The following is a 26,626-nucleotide window of genomic DNA, read 5'->3' on the forward strand; positions in this document are numbered from 1 at the left end:
AAATGTTACTTTTTCAATATATTTTTTTGAAAACCTGTAGCACCTACCATGTGACAAATGGAGATCTGATGTTGCTACTGAACATGACTTTCTTCCTTTTTTGTATCTAACCCTTACAATTTTATTTATTTATTTTTTAATAGTCCGTGTGTCAGTAGAGTGATTCAGATTGAGCCTCAAGCTTATACAGATAATAATGAGAATCAAAGCTACAGTCCACCACCACCATACAGTAGCCACAGTTTTGCCCACGAGACACAAATCACCATGCAATCAACCGTCCAGTTGCGAACAGAGTATGACCCAAGGACCCAGTCATATTACACCACAGCAGAACCCCTGTCTGAAATCTCCGTGCAACCATCAATCTCCACCTCCCATGATGCCAGCAGTCTAGCCCCAGAAAACACAAATTCCACGCGAGATCTACTTGAATCCGGCTTTAACTGCATTCAGCCTTCTTGTACCAAGTGGACACTTTCGTCATTTGCTGAGAAGCACTATGCGCCTTTTCTGTTAAAGCCGACAACAAAGGTAAATTTCTATTAAAGTAAAGTATAAAACGCACATTATAGTATACACTATTTATTCCCCCCAAATGGGATCGTAACTGTTTACAATGTGTAGCAATAATAAAATGTGGCCATGTGCATTGAAGAAGTATAAAATCTGAAGCTTATAATAAGGCAAATCGTGTAAATCAATGGTATTGAATCCATACATCTTTATGGATAAAGATAAGGTAAAGTCTTTATCTGTTAAATAGTTGCTTTTGTATTTCATTGTTTCATGTTTTTTTTCTTTCTTTTTTTTTCACAGATTGCAGTTATATTGGTTTTCTTGGCCTTGCTGGGGGTTAGCCTGTATGGTACCACACGTGTTCGAGATGGATTGGATCTTACTGATATTGTGCCTCGGGAAACTCGGGAGTATGACTTCATTGCAGCCCAATTTAAGTACTTTTCTTTTTACAACATGTATGTGGTGACACAGAAGGCAGACTACCCCCGTGCACAAAGATTACTCTATGACCTGCACAAGAGTTTTTCAAGTGTTAAATATGTTTTGTTAGAGGAGGACAAACAGCTTCCCAAGATGTGGCTTCACTACTTCAGAGATTGGCTGCAAGGTAAGGTTATACTTTGGTATTCAAACTGAGATGTTCATTTGACTAATATCTAACATAGGTGCTGAAGATCATTCTATAGCTAGAGTTGGGGTCTGAATAACCACATCATAATATTTAATGAATGAGTTTAGGCTTTAAAGGGGTATTCCCACAAAGACAAGATTCTTAAAAATACTCAGGATAACAAAATAACACCTTCTCTAATTCACTGTTAACAAAAATACAGAATTTCACAGATCTATATCTGTGCTCTCTGCCTCCTCTGGATCCCATATATATTGAAAAAATGTCCAAAAATCGACAATTTCAAGGACTCTGGCCCACTATGTAATGTGGATGAGTCCTCCTTACCATCCCCTTACAGATGATTTTGGGAGAAAGAAGACGACCACCTATAAATCTTCCTTTTAAAGGGGTTATCAGAGTTCCGGAAAACCTAAGGGCTGGGGCGGGATATTTAAAAATAATAAATGTGTACGGCTTCTGTGCCCCCTGTAAACAAACATGGGCATGGATCAAACGGACCGCGGCACGGGACATCGCCGGAGGAGGTAAGTACACTTTTATTATTTTAAAATAGCCCAGCCCTAAGTTATTCTGGAACTCCTATAACCCCTTTAATCCTGTGGATGAAATGGACCCCTTAAGAATTACAGTGCTAGGAGCTGTTTATGTATAGTCTTTTTACAGAAATTGATATCCATTTTATATTTACCATGTATAAATGTTGGACATCCACAAGGAAGCTGGAAATCAAGCATTTTACGTTCTTTATTAATAACCGGGCTGAACTTTTTCTGCCTGTTATCAATTTGGAATATATTGGTGAAGCTGAGCCATGGGGGATGTGTTCTTAATGTGGACTGACTCATACTCTGATCTGTTTGAGTCTTTGCTGGATATTTGTTAGAAGACGTTTGTGTCTCAGTTGTGGTTTTGTGGCTTGCTAGACCTGGGTGGTATTTCATTTCTGGTCACATTCTCTGGTGGGTAGGTCTCGCTGTGTGTAATCTCTTTGAGACATGCCTCATTGTTCTCAGGGTTTCACAAGTTTTTACTAGTCTTATTGTTTTAGGCCTTTCACTACCACAAGGAGTTTTACAAAGCAAAGAAAGAATCAGCGATTGGTTAAAGAAAACAGCACATAACTAAAGGCGAACAGATTAGACGAAATTCTGTTTCAGCAACTGTAGCCGTGTAATTGCATTCCTTACAAATGATAACATCTCTATTCCGACTGAAATCTTTTTTTTTTTTTTTTTTTTTCCCGAGCTCTGATTGTAATTTTATATTTGTTTTTAATCTGATATCTTTTCATCTCACAAGCTCCCCTGCTTTCCATCTGGGAAACAGTACTCTGATTTCTTCTGCAGCTGTTAAGTAATGACTGGATCTTCCTAGAAAGTGCTTCAGAGAAAACGCTTTATTGTGCTGCTTGTGTTTTATGTTCACATTTTGGTATTTGTGTGTATACTAACAGGGTTGCAATATAGTATATTTAAGGCTGTGCCACTTTTTAGTTTTTCCACTATTCTTTATGTAAGGGCATTTCGGATAAAATTCAATGAATGGATAAAAACATGGTCATAGTTATACTCAGTCTTATATCATGTGAAGACAAGAATGCAATTTTAGACGCTTCACCCTGAGAAGGACATGTGTTTAGGATTGATGGACTGTAACGTTGCTTTTGGATTTAGCATTTCTTGTGCGAGCGTAGGGGGTCTTCTACTTTGTCATCCCATTCTTCTTTCTCTCTGGGCTGTGAATTGTCATGTATGTTTGTGCAGTGGTCAGCATGCGCTGAGCTATGGCTTCCTGTATGAAATGTGCTCCAGATTACCTGCCTGCCACCGCTGGTGTGTGCAGAGGCACTGTTCCCTCTCCCCTAACAGGATGGCAGAGAGGAAAGGAGCAGTTGAGAGTGAATAGATGTTGGCTGTGATCTTTACACATGCTGGCAGCAGATCCCACATCTTGTATTAGCTGCACAAGTTGAACAGATGGAACAAATTGACAAAATCGTGTTCACTCACACTGTGCTCAAGAAGCAGCTGAGATGCTATATGAAGCTCAAAAACTAAAGTATTTTTATTAGTTCTTGCCTTCTCTCGTCACGGAACTTACTATTTTAACCTGCAAATCAGTAGCTCAGGATGGTTCAGAATGAAAATTGTATGCGTCCTCCCCTCCGCCAGCTCGAGTTATAATACATGTTAAACATGTACTGTTTAACAATCCGGTTACTGAGTTCTGTGGGGCTTAAATGCTCTGTAATTCCAGAGCTTGGTTTCAGTGGTATATAGAATTTATTACTTAACTGGTAAAATCCATACTCCTCCTCTTGGTCTATAGTGCACCAAAAATTCCAACAAATAGGACACACACCCCCAATTAGAGTTTGTCCATACAGTTAGGAAATAGGGACATGTACAAGCCTTTTTTTCTACAGCTAGTACGTGTTCCCAATCATGAGCCAACTGCCTGGGCTGCAAAAGATGGAGCAGGTCTTAAAGGGATTCTCCGGCCACTCTATCGAAATATTTTAAAAAAAAAATTTTTATATAGTGAAGGGCATATTTTAACCTACTTTGTAACACAACTTTTCTCCCTTTAAAATTACTCCTTTAGTTTATTTTTTGTGTCTTGCTTACCTTTTTATCTACTGAGTTTGATTAAAGAGCCAAGATGGCCACAGCTTGCCTCCTCAGTGTGATCCATTGCAGTATGCGATTGCTCTTTCTGCAATATCTGTCGCACGCCCCTGCAATTGTGAAGAGTTTGCGCATGCGCTACAAGACAACTACAGGTCGTTTCCTAGGAGATCGCTGACCAATGTAACTTGCATCCTGTAAGTGGCTAAACACGTTGGCTATTTTTTAGCAAGATAATCCTGCACATATTGCAGCCTATGCAGTCAATTATTGTCATTGGTGATGTGTTGAGTGTTGGAGTAAACCCACACAGCTACATGTTGCCTTTTAATAACCCAGAACTGCAAGTTTCAAAACATTGCATCAATGTGCTGCCGATATACACTACATAAACATGATATCCACATATGGATAAGGATGTTATCCTTGGATGTGTGTTGGATTTTCTGAGTACTATTCAATTTGGGACAGCTAGGCTGGATTACACCTGTGGAGAGGTGTGTCTGTCCTGGAAGAAAGTTGCAGATTCTTCCATTTTCAACTTGGAAGGACTGGAGGTAACCAGAAACTTAAATACCAATAACTCTATGGGAAACCTCATATGCCACATATTATGGATAGAATCTGTCCGATTTATAGACATTTTGTCCGCTTTCCAAAAATAGATGCAGTCCCCCAATTTACCGAATGCTGTGGGTTCCAACAGCCTGAATCCATGTAATCAACCTGGATAGACAATAAATGCCTTTAAGAAAAAAAAAACATTTGAAGGGGTTGTGTGAAGATATCTCTTGTCCATGTGCCCTATTAAGGGAAGCTGTCATTGGCAATTGGCCTAATAAACCAATAACTGAGTATTGTCAAGCTACGTCACCTTCTAGTTTTGTTTCTTTCATTGTCCAGTGTGGTGGCATCTAGAAATTCAACTTTGAAGCAACATGTAAATTGGTTGTTTAAAGTCAAGGAGGAGGAGACTTTAATACTGTAGTCAAGCTCTGAACGTCTACTCCACTGTAATAGAAAGCATGCTTCTGACTTCAGGAATTCTGGTTAGTGATGTCTCTGATGCAGGACCATCAATAACAGTGAAGGGGTTTTCTAAAGAAGAGAGAGCTTGACTTCAGTGTTATCCTCTCTGCCTCCTTGACTTTATACAATTACTTTACATCCCACTTCAATGTAGAATTTTTGGATTTGCTGTATTTATATTGAATATGTGAATTGAAGCGGTGGCCACACATGTCCACTGCTGCTTCATTTGCCTGTAAGGGGCTGCTCAATATTCAGCACTCTGCAGTTGGTCCGCCATCGATGGTACAACCCCTTTAATCCACATGTAAGCCTTTTTTGTCTGATGGTAGTAAATAATAAATTCATAGTTCACTTGTAGTGGCATATTTTGTCTTTTCCTTGAAATCTAGTACAACTATGCATTTATTTTATTTAGTCAACAAATACTGTTCTAGGTAACAAATTTAAACTTGTTCAAAAAGTATTCATTTTTTTTTTACATATGTATCTACCTGGCCCACATAGTTTTTTTAGTTTAACTTTACATCAAAATATCGAAATATAGAATATTAATGTTTAACAGCTTTTTGTATAACAAGCTTTTATGGCTGGTAGGATGTTGACAATTTGTTTTTAATGTTCCTATAGGACTACAAGATACTTTTGACAGTGAATGGGAAGCTGGGAAAATAACATACAATAATTATAGGAATGGCTCTGATGATGCAGTACTAGCTTACAAGTTATTGATACAGACCGGAAATGCAGATAAACCTATTGACCTCAGTCGGGTAAGATTTCAAGCCAATTATTTTATATAATTTTTTTTTATGAGTATAAATAGTGCTAGTTTGTCAGTCTTTGTGGAAGAGCTTTTGTCTCTTCTTGGATTTAGTCCGCTTTAGCCTCATGCACGTGCATGGTGTGCTCTCTGGCTGCAAACAAGGGGCCCATGGTCCCTATGAGGCCTATCTGTCATCGGTGTATGGGTTCTGGAATAGGACCTGCTCTACAATTTGCTTCCTGCCCCTATAATCTGCTCTATCTACCCATCTATCGCAAAGGTCTGCTTCTTACCCTAATCATATTCTGCTCATAGATGGCACAAAATTTCTTGTGATAATATGATGCTTTCCACAAAAAGGGCAGAACTGTGATCATAATTGATGTCAGCACTGCTGCTTCACACATGATGTAAGGAGTCCCATCCCCGACATCCCATCCCAAACAATTTTTGTTTCCATAATTTGGGAAATGTATCAGTCGTACATGACATTATGCGCATCTATATGTATTTTTTTTCATTAGACTTTTGGAGATGTAATTCTGTATTTTCACAATCTTTGACAAATCACTTAGTAGAGCTTAGGAAGCGTTACTGTTATGGAAAGTGTGGAGACAGACGACAAGAACCTGTAATTACTTCTGCTCCAATAATTACATACACGTCCTATGTGGAATTTGATGCTGTGACCTGAGATGAAATCTCTCCTAGCTTATGGTCTTGCAGTAGAGATGTACTTTGCCAGACACATCTTGAAGACACGCTGTTATTCCATCTCTAGACGATTAATTAACTCCAGATACTCCAAATCATTGGGGGCACGAAAAAGAGAGTTGTGCTGCTGTCACTGTTTCTCATTTCATTTAGAAGACCTCAGCGTGGAGTTTTGCCAGTTTTTTTTCTTGTAGCCTTCTCTTACAAATGGTGCTTAAATGGATGTGGCTATCCTTCTGTGCCCTTGACTTGGAAGGTCGCAATGCATGACCTCTTAGCTTGTAGATGGATCTTACTAGTTAATGAGTTAATTTTAAAATAACTGGTCATTTAGTAAATACTGCAGCCACGGAAGAAAAGTCAGAAGATCACATGTACAGATGTTTTATTTTTTATTGCTCTCCTTCATTTACTGGGTGGCATTTCCTTCAGTGTTAACAGTGGAGGTTAACTGCACCCAGACGTGCAGGGGGATGTTTGCCAGGGCTTTTTTCTCTCTGCATCGCTTTGTTTCTGCAAAATGTTTCTCTAGCTTGGTCATCCCTCCCAGAACCACCCTCACCCCCCAGCTGTAGACATTTGTTGAGCGCACTGGTCCATCAGGAGGGGCTTGGATTCAGGAATGGAACAGGGTTGCTAGTGTAATTACAAGGGGAAGAGGGAAAGAAAGGAGAAATGTTTTTGTTAGATGGGGAGTCATATTTCTTTGGAATGCAGCAACTGTTTATTCATTTCCATTCCATTCACTTCAAGGGTAATTAAAAAACAGAGATGTTTATCATTTTTGTTTAAGAAAATAAATCAACCTCATATGGCTGGACCCCTTCTTCTAAATGTAATCACTTAAGGAAGACAAATATGTCTATATGTATAAATAGGACATATACTCCTCTGTAACTTCTAAGCCAGCAGTTCACTGAATGAGAGGCCCCAACTCACAAATGTGCTGGTTACATTGAGTTCAGGCAGAAAAGCACAGCTCCAGTCACATATAAAAAGGCATACCCTATGGATAATTCATGTAATGAAATAGTATTCATGAACAAAAACTTTCACATTTATTTGTTGTGTTTTGTGTTCCGTGCACAATATGTCCGTATACAGCTAAGGTTAGTCTACTATACCTGGTCGCATTCATAGTATCATAGTATAGAAGGCTGGAAAAATAAAAGTCCATCAAGTCCAACATTTACGGATTGAACAAATGTTTTATCCCCATAACCCGTGATAGGAATCCAGGCCTCTCTTGAACATGTACATAGAGTCGGCCATAACAACCTCCTGTGGCAGAGAGTTCCATAGTCTCACTGCTCTTACAGTAAAGAACCTTTGTCTATGGTGATGGTAGAACCTCCTCTCCTCTAAGTGTAGAGGATTCCCCCTTGTCCTGGTCACCGGCCTTGGTACAAAAAAAAACCTTTGGAGAGATCAATAAGTGCCAAATAAAATGTGTTTTCACAAAATAAGATTCATATGGTTTTATAAGAATGTAGGATTAAATACTCCATACGTTGGCAATTCTTCATTCCGGTCTCTCTTGTGTGGCTCCATGCCATAGATGCATGGAGCATTCAATAGCATGAATTTTTAGTGAATAAGAACATAAAGCATAATTTAATGAAGTGAAAGCCATTAATGTGACCTAATATACAGTGACAACCCAAATCCCCTCTGGAAATAGGAATAAATTTAACATACTAATGTTACCATTGTTGGTGTGCGCTAGCAAGGTCTCGCTGACTGGACAGTGTCTGACTGCAGGGAAGCTTCCAGCAAATACATCCATTTCTAAAATGATGCCCCTGTTTTTGTAGTTAAGGGGTCTGATTTATTAAAACAGACGTGTGAGGAGAAGTGACAAGTCCTCCTCTAACGGCTGATGTTATATTAAGATGTTGTACTCTCTGCAGTTTTCTGACAACTTTCCATATGCATGTGTTCTACAGTTGACTAAACAGCGGCTTGTGGATGCAGATGGGATCATTCATCCAAATGCCTTCTACATCTATTTAACGGCCTGGGTGAGTAATGACCCTGTAGCCTACGCTGCTTCTCAGGCCAATATCCGCCCGCACCCTCCAGAGTGGGTCCACGACAAAGCAGACTACATGCCTGAAACCAGGACAAGTAAGTAGGACTTTGCCTCAAGCCTTAAACTGTTTATGAACAGCTTCCTCTGGACTGGCTCTGTTTTTGGATGATATTGTGCAGATCTAGCACGCTTTCAGAGACTGGTCTGTTTTAATTTGACAACCATTTTTATGATACATTTTCTGTTGAAAGAATCATGTCTTTTCCATTCAGCCAGAAATAAATGCAATCTTACTAGTCAAGAAATGGTTATTTTAGCTTAAAAGGGTTAAATAGCTATAAACGCAGGTCAATATTTGCTTACCCCATATATCAAAGTCTAATAATATGATAATGAATTTTAAAATGTAAGGATACTTTAGTCATGGATTACTTTCTCACTTGTGTATTTTCTATTGGAGGAAGTTTAGAAAGAGACATTTTGAAGAGATTTACATATTCCAGGAAAAAATGCAATGGGCTAAAAAGTAAATGGCTTTACAGTATCTGAACCCTAGAGCCTTGTGGCAGTCAGCCAAGCCTTGTCTTAATGAAAATTTATAGCTGAGATTATAATAGGGCAAATCATGTTTAGCAAGTCAACTGAATGACCCTGCAGGGTCTGGAACACACAACGACAGTAACTGAGCGCTAGCAGTATGACTGACTGGAATTTATATATCTAGTGGGTTTTTTCTCCCTTATTGTGGTAGATCTAAGGTTACCGTTACATGATAAAAGAAGCATGGAAAATCAAGGTTCCCAGACTATTAAATGATCATATGTTCTAAATTTCATAAAACAAAGACCTTTTCATCTTTGTAGATGTTTCTCTGGCTCAGTCATTGTCAACAGCTTTACTAGTCCTTCTGCACTTTTTACAGCAGCTGTATAATGGGCTTTTTTTATGTTTCTGTATTTCTTATGTACCATTATTGATCCTCCTGTTTATTTGTTCTTTAGTTCATGCAGCTGAGCCAATAGAGTATGCCCAGTTTCCTTTTTACCTCAATGGACTACGGGAAACCTCAGATTTTGTTCAAGCTATAGAAAAAGTTCGAGCCATTTGCAACAACTATACCAGCCTGGGAGTATCAAGTTATCCAAATGGCTACCCGTTCCTCTTCTGGGAGCAATACATTGGGCTCCGCCACTGGCTGCTCTTGTCCATCAGCGTGGTTCTGGCCTGCACATTCCTAGTGTGTGCCCTCTTTCTTCTGAACCCCTGGACTGCTGGAATCATTGTAAGTTAATAAGGTTCTTTGTTGCAGTGAAATTCCTTTCGGCATAGCTATTGCTACAGCCAGTAAGGTTTGTTTATGTCTGGATCTCTGGTGGAATAAAGTATGTTACATCATTCATGATATGTTTATTCGACTTCGAAGGGGAAAGAAAGGGAGGGTTCACAGCTTCAGAGTAAACCTGAAAAACTTAATCCACATATTCCCTAAAGAACAAGCAACTTTTAATTGATACACATTCACTTTCGCTTACAATGGAGATTTACTTTATCAGATGTGTTTATGAGATTACCAGCTTGCCTGTAAAGCGATGGCATAGTTGTAGCTTTTTTCTGATCACTTCACAGCCGTGAAGTGTACACATTTTACCATACTCTCCTTTGTTCCCATAATAAAGGAATAGATACCGGATGCTAGAAGGATAACAATTTCTCATGTGCCTTTATTGACTCCATACATTTAATACATGTAATATTGTTTTATTTAACAGCACTTTTTACCAAAATTGCATTGAACAGTACTGTACTAAAAAGCTATTTCTTAGCCCCCCTCCCAAATTCATCCGTACATTTTGCTTCACTGCCTGCTTTGTCTATACCAATCTTCCCTAGTTCCTTAAAAGCCCAGAGGCCTCCCTGTAATCTGACACCTATTAGGGTTTCTTTTAAGCTGGCTAAGGATTTAATATTAAATGTCCTCGACAATGCGTGTTGTCATATTCCCAGATCCAGCATTTATTTTTCCACCCTAAATGTCTTTTTATATGCTTTATTTGATGCAAGGGCAAACAAGGTCATCTGTTATATTTACAGTCCCTCTTGTGGATAAATGCTGAACTGTAAGTACCGGTAGTTGACCTATGAGGTGCTGGAGGAATCCATAAAGGCAATTCTCCTGCTATTACATCTTGCATATAGAAGATGGTAGTTTATGTATATTATGTACTTCAAAGTATTCAAGCAAACACAGGTAGACTTTTACTTACCGTACTTACTTTTTCAGTCTTGACAGATTTAATGTTTTTGTTGTAGGTTATGGTGCTGGCCCTTATGACAGTGGAGCTGTTTGGAATGATGGGTCTCATTGGAATTAAGCTGAGTGCCGTGCCTGTGGTGATCCTGATCGCGTCTGTGGGCATAGGGGTAGAATTCACTGTACACGTGGCCTTGGTAAGTACTGAGTACTGTTCAGTTGTTTTTTTACCTTTTTTTAGTTTAGGGTTTGGTTTGTAATAGAATCTCTAACTGAAACAATTTAATATTATATATTCTATTTTGTCAATGCATAGCCCCTGCTCTTAAGGAAATCTGTGGTTTATACACCAAAATATACCTTAACTTATAATGGCTACATAATACATGTATACAGGCGGTCCCCTACTTAAGAACACCTGACTTACAGACGATCCCTAGTTACAAACGGACCGCTGGATGTTGGTGATTTACTGTACTTTAGCCCCAGGCTACAATAAACATCTATAACAGTAATTAAATGTGTCTGCAAGCTTTATTGTTAATCCTGGTTCTGATGACAGTCCAACTTTTTAAAATCCAATTGTCACAAGAAAACAAAAAAAAATTGGCTGTGGTTACAATTATAAAATATACAGTTTCAACTTTATACAAATTCAACTTAAGAACAAACCTACAAAACATATCGTGTACATAACCCGGGACTGCCTGAAATTAATAATATAGAAGTGTATGTTTATAGCAAATGGAAGACTATGGTTGATCATGTGTAGAGGCTCAATAGCAGTTCTGTGCTCCCAGTCAATATATTTACAGGACCAAATGGACTTTCCCTTGCTTTTTTATATCTAGTACATGGTAGAAAAAAAACACAAATGAGTATTCCAGGGCTGATACTTAGGTGCCCAGTAATATTTGGAGCCCAATGCATTTTATGCAAATCCTTGTCAATCCAATAACACTGTTCTTTTCAATAAACCAAACCATGAATTTCTCCATACAGATCCTTCTTCTGTGCAGTTTTCCTGCTTTTCCTTGCACAGTTGTACCCCAGAATACAAATAATAAATGATCGTTATTTTCATCTGTAGGCTTTCCTCACCGCTATTGGAGACAAGAACCGTAGGGCAGTGCTGGCTTTGGAACATATGTTCGCTCCAGTACTAGATGGAGCTGTGTCTACCTTACTGGGGGTCCTTATGTTAGCTGGATCAGAATTTGACTTTATAGTCAGGTAATGCATATTTTTATTTTTTTTATTTTTTTTCATCTGTTACAACATGTTAAATAATGCAAATGATCCCAAATTATATCTTCTGCATTTCTAATTCTATGTTACTGCAAAACATAATCTGTCACTGCCTAGTTCCAGGTAAATAATCCAACTCTAAGGCTACACTGGTTGAGCAGCAGAGTTTTTATTCACATTTGCTAGATGGCATTAGAGGTGGGGAGGGGGTTCTACAGGGAAGTGAAAAGGGAGGCTGTTTTCTTGTGGATTTAATTAAGAATGTAAGTTTGTCAGCTCTGGGAGGTTTTCTTTGAAGGGAATTTGATAAGTGCAGTGAAATGGATCCCTCTCTATTACAAACAACCTGTGGAGCTCTGTAAAATGACTAATCTTAGATGTAACACTGCTTCATTGTGGAGATCTGCTATTGCAAAAAAGCCTGGGAGCAAGAACAAAGCCCTAATGGAGGAGAGGCATATGAAATTCCTCCTATTTAACATAGATGCTCATATTTATGTATTGTGATGGGCAAGTTTTACTGATCTTCATTGGGCATCTTTTGTATATGGCGTATAATATGGTATAAACACTTATTAAACATACTACAACCTACAGTGTTCTATGAGCAGAGAGAGCAACACAGACCTCATCTGTTCTCGACTATGTTGTTTGTGTGATGCCTGCTGATAAAAGCTACTCATTAGGTAAATGATTTCCCAGTGCAATGTGTATGGGGTTGACGCACCGTGTAGGAGTAGCTATTTTTGGATTTCACCATGCCTATTCTTTGCTCCATTGTATACATAGCCGATCCAAGTAATATTTTCATTAGACACCTGAAGGAGATAGCTGTCCGCCTAGTATATATAGCCAGCCCCCTCCCTTCCCAGAATATTGTCTGCCAGCCCCTCCCCCCGCCTCAAAATATATATATATATATATATATATATATATATATATATATATATATATATATATATATATATATATATATATTAGCTAGCCTTCCCCCTGTCCGTCAGTATATAACTGTAGCCTGAACCGTGCTCCCAGTATATAGCCAGCCCCCTTTCCACTGTATATAGCTAAGCAGCCAACGCATTCTACCCAGTATGTAGAAAGCCCCTGTTCCCAGTACATGGCCCGCTTTCTGTCTCCAGTACACCCAGCATATTAAAAAAAATTTACTTTGTACTCCCCTTTCTGACTCCCCTCTCCCCCAGGTCCTTGCATCATAGTGGGTGCACAACCTGTTGCTCCTGGCACACACCATGATGTCAGCAAGTGGCTGCTTTCATGGTGTGTGGGCGATCAGCAGCAAGGACCTGTCATCAGCAACAATGAAGAGGAGGACCTGTGGGGGGGGGGCAGGATGGTTAGTACAGCCTTTTTTTTTTTTTTTGGTAGACTTTTTGTATAAGCAGAGTTAATATTTTTTTCGGTACCTTTTTTTTGAGCTGGAAAACTCTGCTTATACTTAAGTATATACACTAGGACCCTTATACATTAATGGGGTTGTTCAAGAAATTATTAAATCAATAACATTAACGACTTTTAAGATTTTTAAATCTGCTGCTCTTCCACCATCATTCATCTGACCATTATTCAACAAGGCTTCAGAATACTTTCTATTAGGACTGTAGTTTATGGCATAAACTTGGGATAGGCCATCATTACAGTAACATAATAGGAATTGGCTGCTGACAAACTAGACAAAGGTTTGTCTTCCATGGGAACAGAGTTGGGCAGATTAAGATCTATAATTTGCCACCGGGATACCCCCATGCACAACAGCTAATCCTGATGGAATTGAGCTTTCGTAGTCGCACATCCTCTGTATCATGGCTGGTATTTATGTAGGAGTTCTCTGTGCTTGAGAGCCATCGTGTTTACCCGCATCTTAACACACACATGTTGGAGCTAAATAGAAATCTGGTTCTTTTCTTGGTTGGATATAAAGTGATCAAATGTTACTGCTTTGTTCCAGGGGATTACAAAAAGTTCTGGAAAGACAGAGAGATTAGCTCAACGATGCGCTCCACTAAAATGGAGTAAATTAACAGACATTGTATATGCAAAGCAGACTGAAATATAATCTCCTTGTTTATTCTACAGCTAGATGGATGACATGCAAATGTTTCTGGGGCCTATTGTTGATACAAATCCCAGTCTAAAGTTTTGCTTGGTTTACATTTGAAGAGGACATTGGCTTGTTCATTGTACTAATGGAGTTAAGATTTTCCACGATGTTTACAGAACCAGGTTATTTGTATGTTGTGATTTCTTGAGGAATAAAGATACAAGGAAAACAAGAGCCTTATCCCCAGCCAAGCATTTGTTAACCTCTTCTTCTGTGAAGTGTTCCACAACCGAAATCATTTCATGTGAAGGGGAAAATATACTGCTGCCAGCCGCATCGTCACTAAATAAGCTTACATTTTATGAACTTTTTAGAAAAAATAAACTTTTTTTTTTTCTGTAATGGGTCCGCATTTTCGTATATCTGAATAATCCCTGACCATAAGCCTTAGTGGTGGGAAACTGCATCCACTTGTGCACTTCCCTCCTCTTCCCCATTACTTTCGCCTTTATCTTTGAATTGCCTGACTCAAAACAAGAGTATTCAGAGATGCTAAATTGATCAACAAAAGATTAGCCTGCAATGCAGCTCAGCCATTGTGGAGCCTTTTACCGCGTACAATGCTCAGGCATACCATAGAATGGAAAGCATTTTCTTTTTACAAAAAGCTGGTTCCTCCACTCTGAACAGTTTGCAATTTAAGCTATGTGGTAAAACTGAAACACATTGAATTCCTTGAGGAATATAGTTGTTAAAGATCAGGAACACAAAAAAAAGGGACTTTACCTGAACAAGCAGTGACTTAATTGGAGATCTCTAAGTTTCAGAAATTGTGAATTAACATTTTGCACAAGTGGCTCTCTTCCCCTTGTAGAGGTTTTTTTTTTCAATTCTCTGCCCCTACATACATTTAGTTACCATTTTCTGGGTTCTGGTTAATGGGGAGAACAGTGGAGTCTGGTATTGTGTTCTATTCACTTCACATTCCATATTTCTGGGTCTTGTGTTACACTTTCCTGAATAGAAGCAATTTATCAAGTCTTCTGTTGTGGTAACAGTCTAACCATTCTCTTTTCTGCTAACTGAGAGTGAACCTTGGGATTTAACATTGAAGGTAAAATAATACAAGAGCTTCTCATGCTTGTTGCTTTTGCTGTGTTCTGTTATGTGTTTGGTTAGTAGCATTGCATGTTCTGTTTTTAATTCCAATAATCTGCACCTTTCTCTTTTAATAGTGATCATTCATATGATTTCCTTTCTTTGCAGGTACTTCTTTGCTGTGTTGGCAATATTAACCCTTCTTGGGGTCCTAAATGGATTGGTGCTTCTTCCAGTACTCCTGTCTGTCTTTGGACCTTATCCTGAGGTAGGCATTGTATTGCTATGAAATGTATTTGCATGCTATTTTGAATGTTTCTTGGGTATTTTCCATTTAAATATATTTAATGTACAATATAAGTTTTTAACCAAAATAAAAATATTTTTAGGTGTCACCAGCCAATGGTGGAGACCGGTTACCCACACCAACATTAGATCTCCCACCAAACTTTGTGAGGTTTCCTGTGTTAAAGCAACAAGCCAATACTGGGTCAGACTCTTCAGACTCTGAATCAAGCTCACAAACTACAGTGTCTGGCTTTAGTGAAGAATTTCACCAGTACGAAGCCCAAAGAGCCGGTGCACCTCCACACCAAGTTATTGTTGAGGCCACCAGAAATCCAGTCTTCCCGAGGTCTTCTGTGAGTTCTGCCCTTGTTTTATCTGCATTTGTTTCTGATGTATCTCTTGAAATAAAAAATATTACTTTATAGTGAAGAAGTGCTATCCGAGCATGCACACTTAAGTCGGTGCATATGGAGAGAGCAAGGAAAGAATTGTTCAGAAGTAAAATCTCTGTACTACGCTAATGGGAAATTCTTTATACCATGTCACGGGCTGACTTTATTGGTGTTGACCGATCTTGGTGACAGCCAAGTGACCACAATCATTTACAAGATCCATCGCGTTTTGTCATGGCCATTTTAACACCAAGAATACCTTAACAGATGCTTATTGACTTGCTGCATTAGACAACATATTAAAGGCACCAGTTTTAAAATTATTGTTAAATTACCCGTTTCTCGGGATGGGGTATAACAAACTCATTGGTAATGGTCTGACTGCTGGGACCCACAGTGATCATAAAAACGGGACACCCAGAAATAATATGGGAGTGTTGGATATTGCAGAGAACGTTGCTCACTTATTACTGGCACTCACATAGTCATTGCATCCCCTACACTCCAATACTATTGAATACAGCGAGAGGACTAGCATGCAACCACCTATTCGGGAAACGGGACCCCTCTCCTCTTCTGTGGATGGGGGATAACTCGATACAACCCATTATTTCCATGAAAATACCTTGGACTAATTTAATGTATTCTTAGATTGTTGAAAGCTGACTTTGTATATTATTTTCCAGGTTGTAATACCAGAAGGCACACACACCCAGCCAAATCGGAGGACATTGTCTGATGCAGATCCAAGACCTCAACAGCAATGGCGCCCTAACAGGAATCAAAGGTGGGAGTCAAGGGAACAATCACGACCACCTCCATACCGTCCTCGTAGGGATGCCTTTGAAACTTCTACTGAGAACCATGCTGGTCCTAGTACCAGAGATCGCTCAGGACACAGACCACACTTACAAAGCAATAGGAGAACAGCTTTTGCTCCAACAGGTTCTTCAGGGCCTGCATACTGCCAGCCTATTACTACTGTGACTGCTTCGGCTTCAGTTACTGTTGCTGTTCACCCTTCATTGTGTAGCCACAATAACCGCAGTAGCTACCCATTTTACAGTGGGTACCACGAAGATGACCATGGACCTTATGAGGATCCTCATGTGCCTTTTAATGTTCGTTATGAGAGAAGGAACTCTAAAGTAGAAGTGATAGAGCTGCAAGATGTTGAATGTGAAGAAAGGACAAGAGGAAATGTCTCAAAATAAGGTACAAAATTGACTTGGACTATCAGAGATTGAAATGCTACTTAAAGAAGACCTGTCACCAGTTTTGGGACCCTAAACCAAATACAGGTCTGTATGGACCTGTGATTTAGGGTCCCAAAACAGCGTTTATGAGCTATCGGGGGGGGGGGGGGGGGGGGGCGCAATGTAAAAAAAATAAACACCTATATACTTGCCTAGATGTCAATCCAATAAGGCACATTGGACTTGCATCTGAAGTTCTCACTGACTCGCTTTTTCTCTTGCGTTGCCGGGAGACGACCCCATCTTCCTTGCGAATGAGCTGTACCTATGGTACATGCAGAGAAGGCTGGGGAAGGCAGGTAGAATTTATGCTGTGTGGGGTTTTTTTGTCAAGTTTTTTACTGCCCCCACCATGGAACTCATACGGAATGATTCGGGACACTAAACTACAGGTCCATAAGGACATGTAAGTGATTTATTGTACTGAATCGCCCTGACAGCTTTAAGGGAACCCTTATTTTCATATTGTGTGTGTTTTTTTTTTTTTTTCCTCATCACAGATGATCTGAAATGAAGTCTACATGTCTTTCACATCTGAAGGTCTTGTCACATACTAGTATAGATCATCAAAGAATAAATGCTTTGATATTTTTTTTACATTTGTTAGGGATGTTTATACAGATTTTCAGTTATACATTCTTGGATTTCCCATAAAATTGCAATTGAGGAGAAGCTTTACTTCTACTGTCTCCACCAAGATATAGAAAAATGCTCTGAAATTTCCAACATAGCTTTATTATTTCTGTCCATTATGCCATTTCTGAGAAATTTCCATTTTCTTCCATATGCTAATAACATAGTTGGTGCAACTGGAGTATGTCCTCAACACCTGAATGTTTCCCTACTCCTCCAGTATTACCCAATGTTTCTCACAAGAAAAATGACAGTGTGTATAATAGGGATTAGCAGTTCCCTCTGGACATGTCCTCTGTCCTTTAACTGCGTCATTTGCGTCAAGTGGATAAAACTGAATATTTTCCAGAAATGTCATCATAATGGACAGAAACAATGCTAAAATTGAAATCCTAATGTATTTCGCTACAGTATGCTGCCAACAGATACTTGGGATATGGCAGATTCCCTTTAAACCCCAGTATGTTGTTCCTCTCTAATCCCCCAGGGAAATCTATCCGTAAATTGACAATTTGATATTAGAATGGGGAGAATGTTACAATACCATCTGTCACCCTCTTATCGGTGCTGACCGGGTCAGATAGACAACCTATTGATAAAGATGCATTATATGTTAAAGATAACAATTATAAGAATAATAATTCCTTTTTCTACATAGTGCACACAAATTATGCAGCGCTGCACTTTTCTTGCCAAATATGTCCCTGTCCCCAGTGGGGCTCACAATCTAATCCACCTACCAGTATGTATTTTTAGTATGGGAGGAAATCCACACAAACATTCTGTTAGGCTTGGCTTATTTGTGCCTAATGACCTATGCAAAGAGTAGGTCATGAATAAGTAGTGATTGAATGGCCGCATCAATCTGTCACCCCTTATTCCTCATTTTCTCTGTACATGTACCCCAAAATCTCTAAAGCTCTCTGGAATGGCATTGTCGTGTCCGCTCATCTCTAGTAAAGAGTTATTTATGTCATTATGGCCGAGGGTTGGACTGGCCAGTGTGCTTTCACCTCCGACGCTAGTGTAGCATTAGGGATTCCCTGTGTCCCACTGCCCTAGATCACATATTTGTTATTATCGCTTAATGTAATAAATAGGGGGTTTCCAGGTAACTATTATCACATATATTGCAATAATGGTTTTCTTTCTTCTTACAGAGTCAACATAATCGAAATCGTCGATGGCCAAAGATGGGACAGAATTTCCAGACTGGTTAATGAAAGCTGCTGGAGGTTTTCTATAATGGACATGCTGCATCAAGACAAACAGTTCATTGTTACTGTAATCTATTGTACAAATGTGTTAAATATTGGTATAAATATTTAAAAGATGTATACATATGTAATATACAAAAGAACTATGTAAAGTTAGTATAACTTTGGAGTTCTTTTGACTCCTTTTAACAGATGGGGCAAAGCTTGTTTGCTCCCTCTACTTAATGTACAGGATTTGTGCCACACTTTTAATCTAGATATCCAGCATATTTTCTCTGCTGCTTACATATTGTATAATGTACTTGTATAATTTCTATGCAAATATTGCTTATGTAATAGGTGTTATTTTATATGTGTAAAGGTTTCCTGTTTTTGTTGTTTAATGTTCATATCACAACCCTGTGGTAGTATGTTACTGATAATTTCCAAACACGCTATGCGTGAATATCTCTTTTCCTTCAAATGGGCAGATATGAAGAATTTGTCATAGCCAATGTTGTTTCTTGCCTGTCCTTGTGTCTGGATGTGTGCACCTGTCTCATGTGATACTGTAGAGTCTGTTCCACTGTGTTCTGTATTCTTGGTGTGCTTATGTAAACCCGCTGTGTTGGGCGTTTTCTTCTACTCATCTTCAGCACTTAATTGCAGGAGACCTGTATTCTCATTAGCGAATGTCATATGCGGACTTTGCAAATCATTCTTTTTATTTATTCCCTTTATATGTTTTACGGGATGGTGACTGGCACACTTGCTGTGGTTCCATTTCAGCTTAGGGGCTACTTGGTCATTATGGCTGGTGTTATTCACCACTAGCTAAGTGCTAAAAATTTATTATTTTTTTTGTTTATTTTTTTATAATAAGCACTTCAGTGATAAAGGGGATGGAACAACAATTGAATAATACATTTTGTAAGGCTTTTACATGACCTTTTTCTTATTTTGGTGCTACTATTCCTTTTTTGCCTCTAAAAATGTAAATGGTTCCCCTATCTACCTCCCTTCCTCTTTTACATACATAAATGTTTTTTTTTTTTGCTCAGAGTTTACCTTTTTATGCTATTAATTTAATTCAGATAAGTTTTATGTTGTATTGTTTTGTTCATTGATATACTGTAAATGTTTTTCATTTGCCATTGTGGATTGCAGTGTATATTGCATTGCGTGCTACTTGGCAAAGAAGAATATTCATTGAAATACTTTTAAGGCACTTGTTCATCCTTCAAAAAAACAAATCTAACAAGGAATATGTAGCTGACATTTTTTTTTTAATTTTAATTAATAAGCTATTGTTACATAAGCACACTGAGGCCACCACAATTGTCTCTGTGTCCATTACACTGCCATCAATATAGATAAAAAAAAGACAATGGACCCTGTTTGTTTGCAGTGTTTTAGAGCCATGTATTCATTAATAATACACTTTAAAGCTGAACTCTCATGGCACAACCTGGAAAGCTACCTTCATTTCACAAGTAGTCATGTATGGCACAGTGACCCTCAATTATTGCCTATTGCATCTCAAAGAAATTGAATTTGCTTGCATCATGGTATTGTGTACTGGAGGAATCATCACTATTATACAGATTAGAGTAGTACAGATTAGAATAGTTCAGATTTTTCATAAAAACCTATGTACTTTTTCTTCTGTAGATGCCTTTTCTCACATTCTACAGGCTGGTTTGTTCTCTTTGCAGTTAAATCCATCAAAGAAGCAGCTTGATGTATAAGTACAATCAATCAGATGTATTTATGGTCTAAGAATATCATATATGTGCCTATTACCTGTTTGCATATCACTGATAAGCCAGAGTATACCAGTGCACAGTTATAATGCACCATTTTTGGCACAATGACTTTTTGATGCTAAGCTATGACCCTTTTTCAGACAAATGGTTTAAAACCCTTAATAAGTGTGGGGCAAGCTTGCTAAATCTCCTCCACTGACACCATTGTGCAGGGAAATGAGCTAGAGAAGCAGCCCAAAGGAAAACAAGCCTCCAGTGAGATTGAGAAGAAGCACTTACATAGGAGAAACTGCAAAAAAGTATATTCTTTTGATATAATTAAGAATTACATGAATACTTTATTACACCACGTTATTTATACCATGTTCTATAATAACCCAAACACATTAAGCCAAATTTTAAGCCTCTGAGAAGATATTGTCAGCTGATGACATTTTTGAGCAGCACTGTGCTATCATGACGTGTTGGCATTGCGGATAACAATAGACTCTAAGCTGTGTTTCCTCTTTTCTCAAGTCTCATACTACACACACTTACATGGCCAAATCTCCCCTCTCCCTTGTTAGTGTGTCTGCTGCCTTCTGCACAGTATAGACTTTATAAATAAATATATAAATATATATATATAAATATATAATCTCCAATAGTCACATTGGCAAAGGGAGAACAGTAGCTGGCAATGTTTTTCTTTGTTTTTTGTTTTTTTTATATTTATATTTTTGTATAATACAAATGTGTTCTTTCAGTATTTGTTTATGCCAGTTTATAACTAAACAATGCAGGGATATTTTTTTTATTTCTTATGGAAAACACTATTACAGCTATGGGCTACTTTTAATGGAATTTTTATTTGTATAGAGTGCTTACTAATGTTAAATAGGAGAGAGTATATAACATTTACACGAAAGACTCATAGCATTTTAGACTAAGGAGTTAAAAGGAAAACTATTCAAACTGGGTCTCATTGTCTGCCGTAAGAAGGCAGGAGTGGGTTTTGTGTCATTTCATTTACAAAGATAAACATATGCCATATAATTTATTTATATGAAAATTTATTTTTGTAGTGTACATAGTAGTGATCAAGTCTTTTTGACAGAAGTATATTTTTAAAGAGTTTATATGTATTGATTACCATTGTGAGACATGAAATTTGGGTACAGTGCACACATACTTTTAAAAACACCGGACAAAATATTACTTGGCCCCTTCATGGTTTTGAGTTGGTTAGCAAGTCTCCTATGCCAGGGGAATTGCTAAAACACTCCAGTAGGGAACGGGTTAACCACATCAAGAGAGCAATATAATGCTTACTATACAGAATGTTTGTTTCATTTTTGTGATCTAGTGTGGTTTACATTTCAAACATTGAAAATAATTGTACAAATTCTCTAAATATTAATGTTCGAACACTGATAGAATTTCTAACATGAATAAAAATTATTATAACTTATTGAGTACTTGGTTTGTTTTTGTAGTCTTTTTTTCATGCACAGTTTGTTGTTGTTGCTGTTATTTTATATGCAATGTGAAACAGCCATGTACATTTCCATATTCTAACACCAACCATCTTCAGTGTTCAAGGTGATAACGCCGGGCAGGGGCTGATTAGGACGACCACGTACCCTGGGCTGTAAATTGAAATAGATAGAAATAGAAATTGTGAGCCATTAGAAGTCTAATTTTAATATTGTATTTACTTGCTTCATATAGTACTAGAATCAAGCTACTTATGTCAACATTTAGTTCTGCAGTTTGCCGCAGTGTGGAGGACCTTAAAAGGTCCTTAAAGGAGCCTGGTATAATTATGTGTTGAAAGCATGCCGGTTTGGTGGCTGGAGGTCCTTCTTTTTTTCATACAGGGCAGTATCAAGACCACCTGAACCAAAGGCTACATTCGCACGACCGTATATACGTGCCCCATAGACAGCAATGGGCGCATGTTCCGTACCTGGGAGAAAGATGGGACACGCTCACCCACTCCTCCTCTCCTGGACGCTGACGTGTGCCCACGTGCTATGGTACGGCGAGCACATTGTTGTGTATAAGTAGCCTTAGGCCCCTGGCGGCCGCCCAGCCCTCCTATATTATAATCCTAATAATGGTATTGATGCCAATGGACAGAGGCATCGCTTGAGGCTGCAACACCCCACTGCAAAATCTTTACCAGGTCCCCAAACTACAAGAGTTTCTTAATAAATTTTAATTTATTCTAGCTTTTCTACCTTTTGCCTTATTTCAGGCTTCAACCCTAAAATATATAATTGTGAAGTGGAACGAAATTTGGATATTTTAAACTTTTGTATGCAGTCTCACTTTCTGCAATGGTATACATCTCTGATTGCCTAAGGATTGCCTGTGTCTGTTTTTTTTTTGTAACATTTGACCCTTTTCTGTCCTACATGATTTAATGATCATTTATGCCCCTCAATGAGTTTGTTTTTCTCTGTTCAGAACTTTATCCACATGTGTTAAGTCTCCTAGATTAATTGTTTTACGAGCTAAATGAGGGCCTGGCCTCTTGTCTTCTCTGGGTATAACTTTAGTGATAATATTCTGCTAAGTATAATATTCTGCCAAGCAAACCAAGAATTCAAGCATACTAAGTATGAAAATGCAGTTATACATTACAGTTAGACAGGGCAGGAGACAGGTAAGATGGCAAAGAAAAATGAACAATTATTTTTTGCTAAAAATGTTTTCCATTTTCTCTGTGTTTGCTATGGTTGTTGTTTTCCTACCGACCATCAATCTCACAAGCACCAACTATCCATATCAATGCCTCTCTCCTTCACTCGCCTTCTTACACCACTCACACACTCTATAAACACTCTATATGTTATGTAACCATACTAAGTTATCACAGTGTTCTGTTGTGAAGCGAGAAATAACGTCTCTTAAATCTCTAAAGCATCTTTTGTCTCTTCTTTCTCCTTCTGCTTGCTGCAGGGGACATCTCTCCTAACCCAGGCCCACCCTCTGCATATTTCAACACATCACACAGAAACCCTGCTAACCTTATAAAGATTCAGTGTATCCCCTCTTCTCCTCCACTTAACCCCTTTTAAATGTGCCCTATGGAATGCCTGCTCTGTGTGTAATAAACCAGAATCAGTTCATGACCTTTTTCCACCACGTTCCCTTGACAGCCCCCACCTGGAGGATGCTCCTTATATCCTGTAGGGACAGGAAGTCACAAGAGTTTAAGGGTTCCTCCCTAGCACCCCACACCAGTGTCTTCCTGTCCCTAGGGGATACAAGTCGCAAGAGATTCCTCTCTGAGGAGAATAAATTGTAAGGTTCTTAGGAACCCAGTCCGCTCCCACACTTATATTAAGTGCTGGGAAAAGACTTAACACCCCTCGTCCCCTGTACTCTTCCCTGATAGGACCTATCCAGCGGACCCGCGTGACTAATGCTGGGTCCAGCAAGGGGAAAGGAGTACAGGGGGAGAAAAGTTACCTGCTGGGCCGGCGGGCAAAAAATCTTGTCCTCCGCTCCGGGACGAAAACTGTAACCAGGAGACGGTGATACCGGGCGAGCCGACGTACCTCTTAAAGAAAATTGGCGCATGGATCCAGTTCTGACGACCAATGCGTGTTTCCGGCATCAGGTCCCAGCATGGCGCTAACTTCCGGTGCATCGATCCCAGCAGCCATCCAATCAGGTAACACTTCCGGGTCTCTCCGGAGGGGGTGGGGAGGAGCCTAGACATAAAACCGCCAGGCCTCAGGCATATTGCGTTGGTCTAAAGCACCACCAAGTCGGCTCCAGCGTTCTCCGACTTCCGCATGGCAGATGAAACGATTAACATGTTCCAGGTCCTGGTACCTGTAAGTACAAGCCCTGGGCTACCTCTCTGCTACATTTTCAGCATACCTATTAGTAATGTTATTATGTATACCTTCTCAGGGTAAGGAACAGAAAGAACCCAGAGAAAAGGAGCAAAGAGAGAGGGAAAAACCAACTAAAAAACCATCCAAACGTTGTGGGCTGTGTAATGCAAATGGCAGAGGATAATATAAAGAGCTTATGTCCAGACTGCTCAAATAAAATCCTCAAAGAGGAAAGATCTTCCTTAATAGATGAACTAAGATCAGTAATTAAGGAAGAAGTATCCTCATCTATTGCGGCCCACTTACCTGAACCCCTAAGAAAAAGGCTAAATATATTCAAACATCCTCTTCTGAAGAGGATTCTGATTTTGCTTCAGGATCCCTTAGCGAAAAAATTGAGGATGACCTTGAAGAAGCTCAACCTAGAGAACTAAATCAGGCAAAATATCTATTTTCCTCAGAGGATCTGCATAATATATTAAAAGCTTTAAAAAATACTGTAGATATCAAGGACGTGGTTGAACCATCCTCAGTTCAGTCTGAACTTTATGGAGGACTAAAATATAAAAAGAAACGGGTCTTTCCAGTGGTAGACGCATTAAAAGACCTAGTTCTAGAGGAGTGGAAGGTCCCAGAGAAAAGAATATCAGTCTCTAAAGAATTTCGCAATAGACTACTGTTTGAAGATAACGCTTTATGGGACTCTATACCTAAAATAGATGTTCAGGTCACCAAAGTGGTTAAAAAGACTGACCTTCCCCTTGAGGATATCGCACAGCTTAAAGACCCACAGCTTAAAATCCATTTTGAAAAAAGCGTGGGAAGCATCTTCCTTAAACAAAAAAACAAACATTGCGTCCACTTCTGTAGCTAGGTCCCTCTTTTTGTGGCTCTCAGAATTAGAAAATCACCTAGTAAATAAAACTCCTAGAGAAACTATCATAGAATCTATGCCCCTCTTAAAATCTGCTACTGCATTCCTTGCCGATGCTTCTGCCGAGGCTTTAAGATTCTCAGCTAAGGAAGCAGCCCTAACCAACTTAGTCCGTAGGTCATTGTGGGTAAAACAGTGGGGCGGTGATGTTAAATCAAAAACCATGTTATGTGGAATTCCATTCCAGGGAGAATTAGTCTTTGGCAGCAAACTGGATTCTATCCTGGGAAGAGCTGCGGAAAGAAAAAAGGGTTTCCAATTAATAAACCTTCCCCCAAAAGACCCTCTTTTTTCCTTTCGCCCCTCTAGGGCAAATAAAACCCAATTTAGGGGCAAGGGGAAGTCCGGCAGGTGGAGCTACGCAAAAGGCGGAGCAGGTCGCGGTTACCTCTTTAACCCCGACCAAAAACAAAAAAGACAATGACTTACAGGTGGGGGGGGGGGGCTTTCTTATTTTGTAACAAAATGGGCGGAAATTTCCCCGAGTCCCTGGGTTCGGCAGATCATTCAATCAAGTTACAGGTTAGAATTTCTCCACCCCCCCCCCCCATCCCCAAAACTTTCAAATTTCTCCCAAATTTATCAAGACTCAAAATCTCCAGTTATGGGCCAACATTCAGCAGCTGTGTCACATGAATGTGATTGTCCCAGTACAGGAGACAGAGAAAGGGAATGGATTCTACTCCCCTCTATTTTTAGTAAAAAAAACGAACGGCACTTACCGTTTAATTATAAACCTAAAAAAATTTAACAAATTTATAATAACCAAACTTTTCAAGATGGAGTCAATAAAATCTACAGTACCTCGCATAGGTCAAAATTATTTTCTATGTACAGTGGACCTCAAAGACTCGTACCATCACGTCCCAATCTTCCAAAACCATCAGAAATATCTGAGGTTTGAGATTCAATCCCCACAGGGGAAAATTCTTCATTTCCAGTTCAGGGCACTACCGTTTGGAATTTCATCCGCTCCCCGCATATTACCAAGTTAATGGTAGAAGTAGTAGCCTACTTAAGAATGAGAAACATTGTAATAGTACCCTACTTAGACGACCTGCTCTTAGTGGCCAGAACAGAAGCGGAGTTAAAAATTCACTTACAGACATCTCTACTTCTCCTTCAGGATTTAGGCTGGATAATAAACCAGGAGAAATCCAATTTCTTTCCAGAGAAAACAAAGACATTTCTAGGGGTAATGCTGGACTCAATAAAACAGCATTCTTTTTTGCCACCAGAAAAATTCCAAAAATTAAAACAAACTGTAAGTCTCTTTCAGGGGAGGATCTTCTGCAGTATCCGTGCAGCCTTAAGTCTACTGGGACTTCTGACATCGTGCATCCAG

At 39.0% G+C, this 26,626-nt stretch overlaps 1 protein-coding gene across 3 annotated transcripts in view; it reads left to right on the forward strand.

Moving 5' to 3' along the window:
* The window catches only part of PTCH1 (patched 1), a 76,761-nt gene extending 54,797 nt beyond the window's left edge, over window positions 1-21,964 (forward strand). For 2 of the 3 annotated variants that reach the window (XM_072150835.1, XM_072150834.1), the window contains exons 14-24: window positions 144-534; window positions 820-1,129; window positions 5,443-5,585; window positions 8,239-8,419; window positions 9,326-9,606; window positions 10,635-10,772; window positions 11,666-11,808; window positions 15,152-15,251; window positions 15,373-15,624; window positions 16,350-16,878; window positions 18,713-21,964. In XM_072150835.1, the coding sequence (XP_072006936.1) occupies window positions 144-534; window positions 820-1,129; window positions 5,443-5,585; window positions 8,239-8,419; window positions 9,326-9,606; window positions 10,635-10,772; window positions 11,666-11,808; window positions 15,152-15,251; window positions 15,373-15,624; window positions 16,350-16,877 (2,467 nt within the window). In that variant the 3' untranslated portion in view covers window position 16,878; window positions 18,713-21,964. Of the gene's footprint in view, window positions 1-143; window positions 535-819; window positions 1,130-5,442; window positions 5,586-8,238; window positions 8,420-9,325; window positions 9,607-10,634; window positions 10,773-11,665; window positions 11,809-14,972; window positions 15,000-15,151; window positions 15,252-15,372; window positions 15,625-16,349; window positions 16,879-18,712 lie in introns of those variants that run through there. The other variant, XR_011855578.1, reaches the window with a different exon arrangement.
* Window positions 21,965-26,626: the final 4,662 nt, after the last annotated feature.

Source organism: Engystomops pustulosus, chromosome 1, assembly GCF_040894005.1.
Source record: "Engystomops pustulosus chromosome 1, aEngPut4.maternal, whole genome shotgun sequence".
Classification (NCBI taxonomy): Eukaryota; Metazoa; Chordata; class Amphibia; order Anura; family Leptodactylidae; genus Engystomops; species Engystomops pustulosus.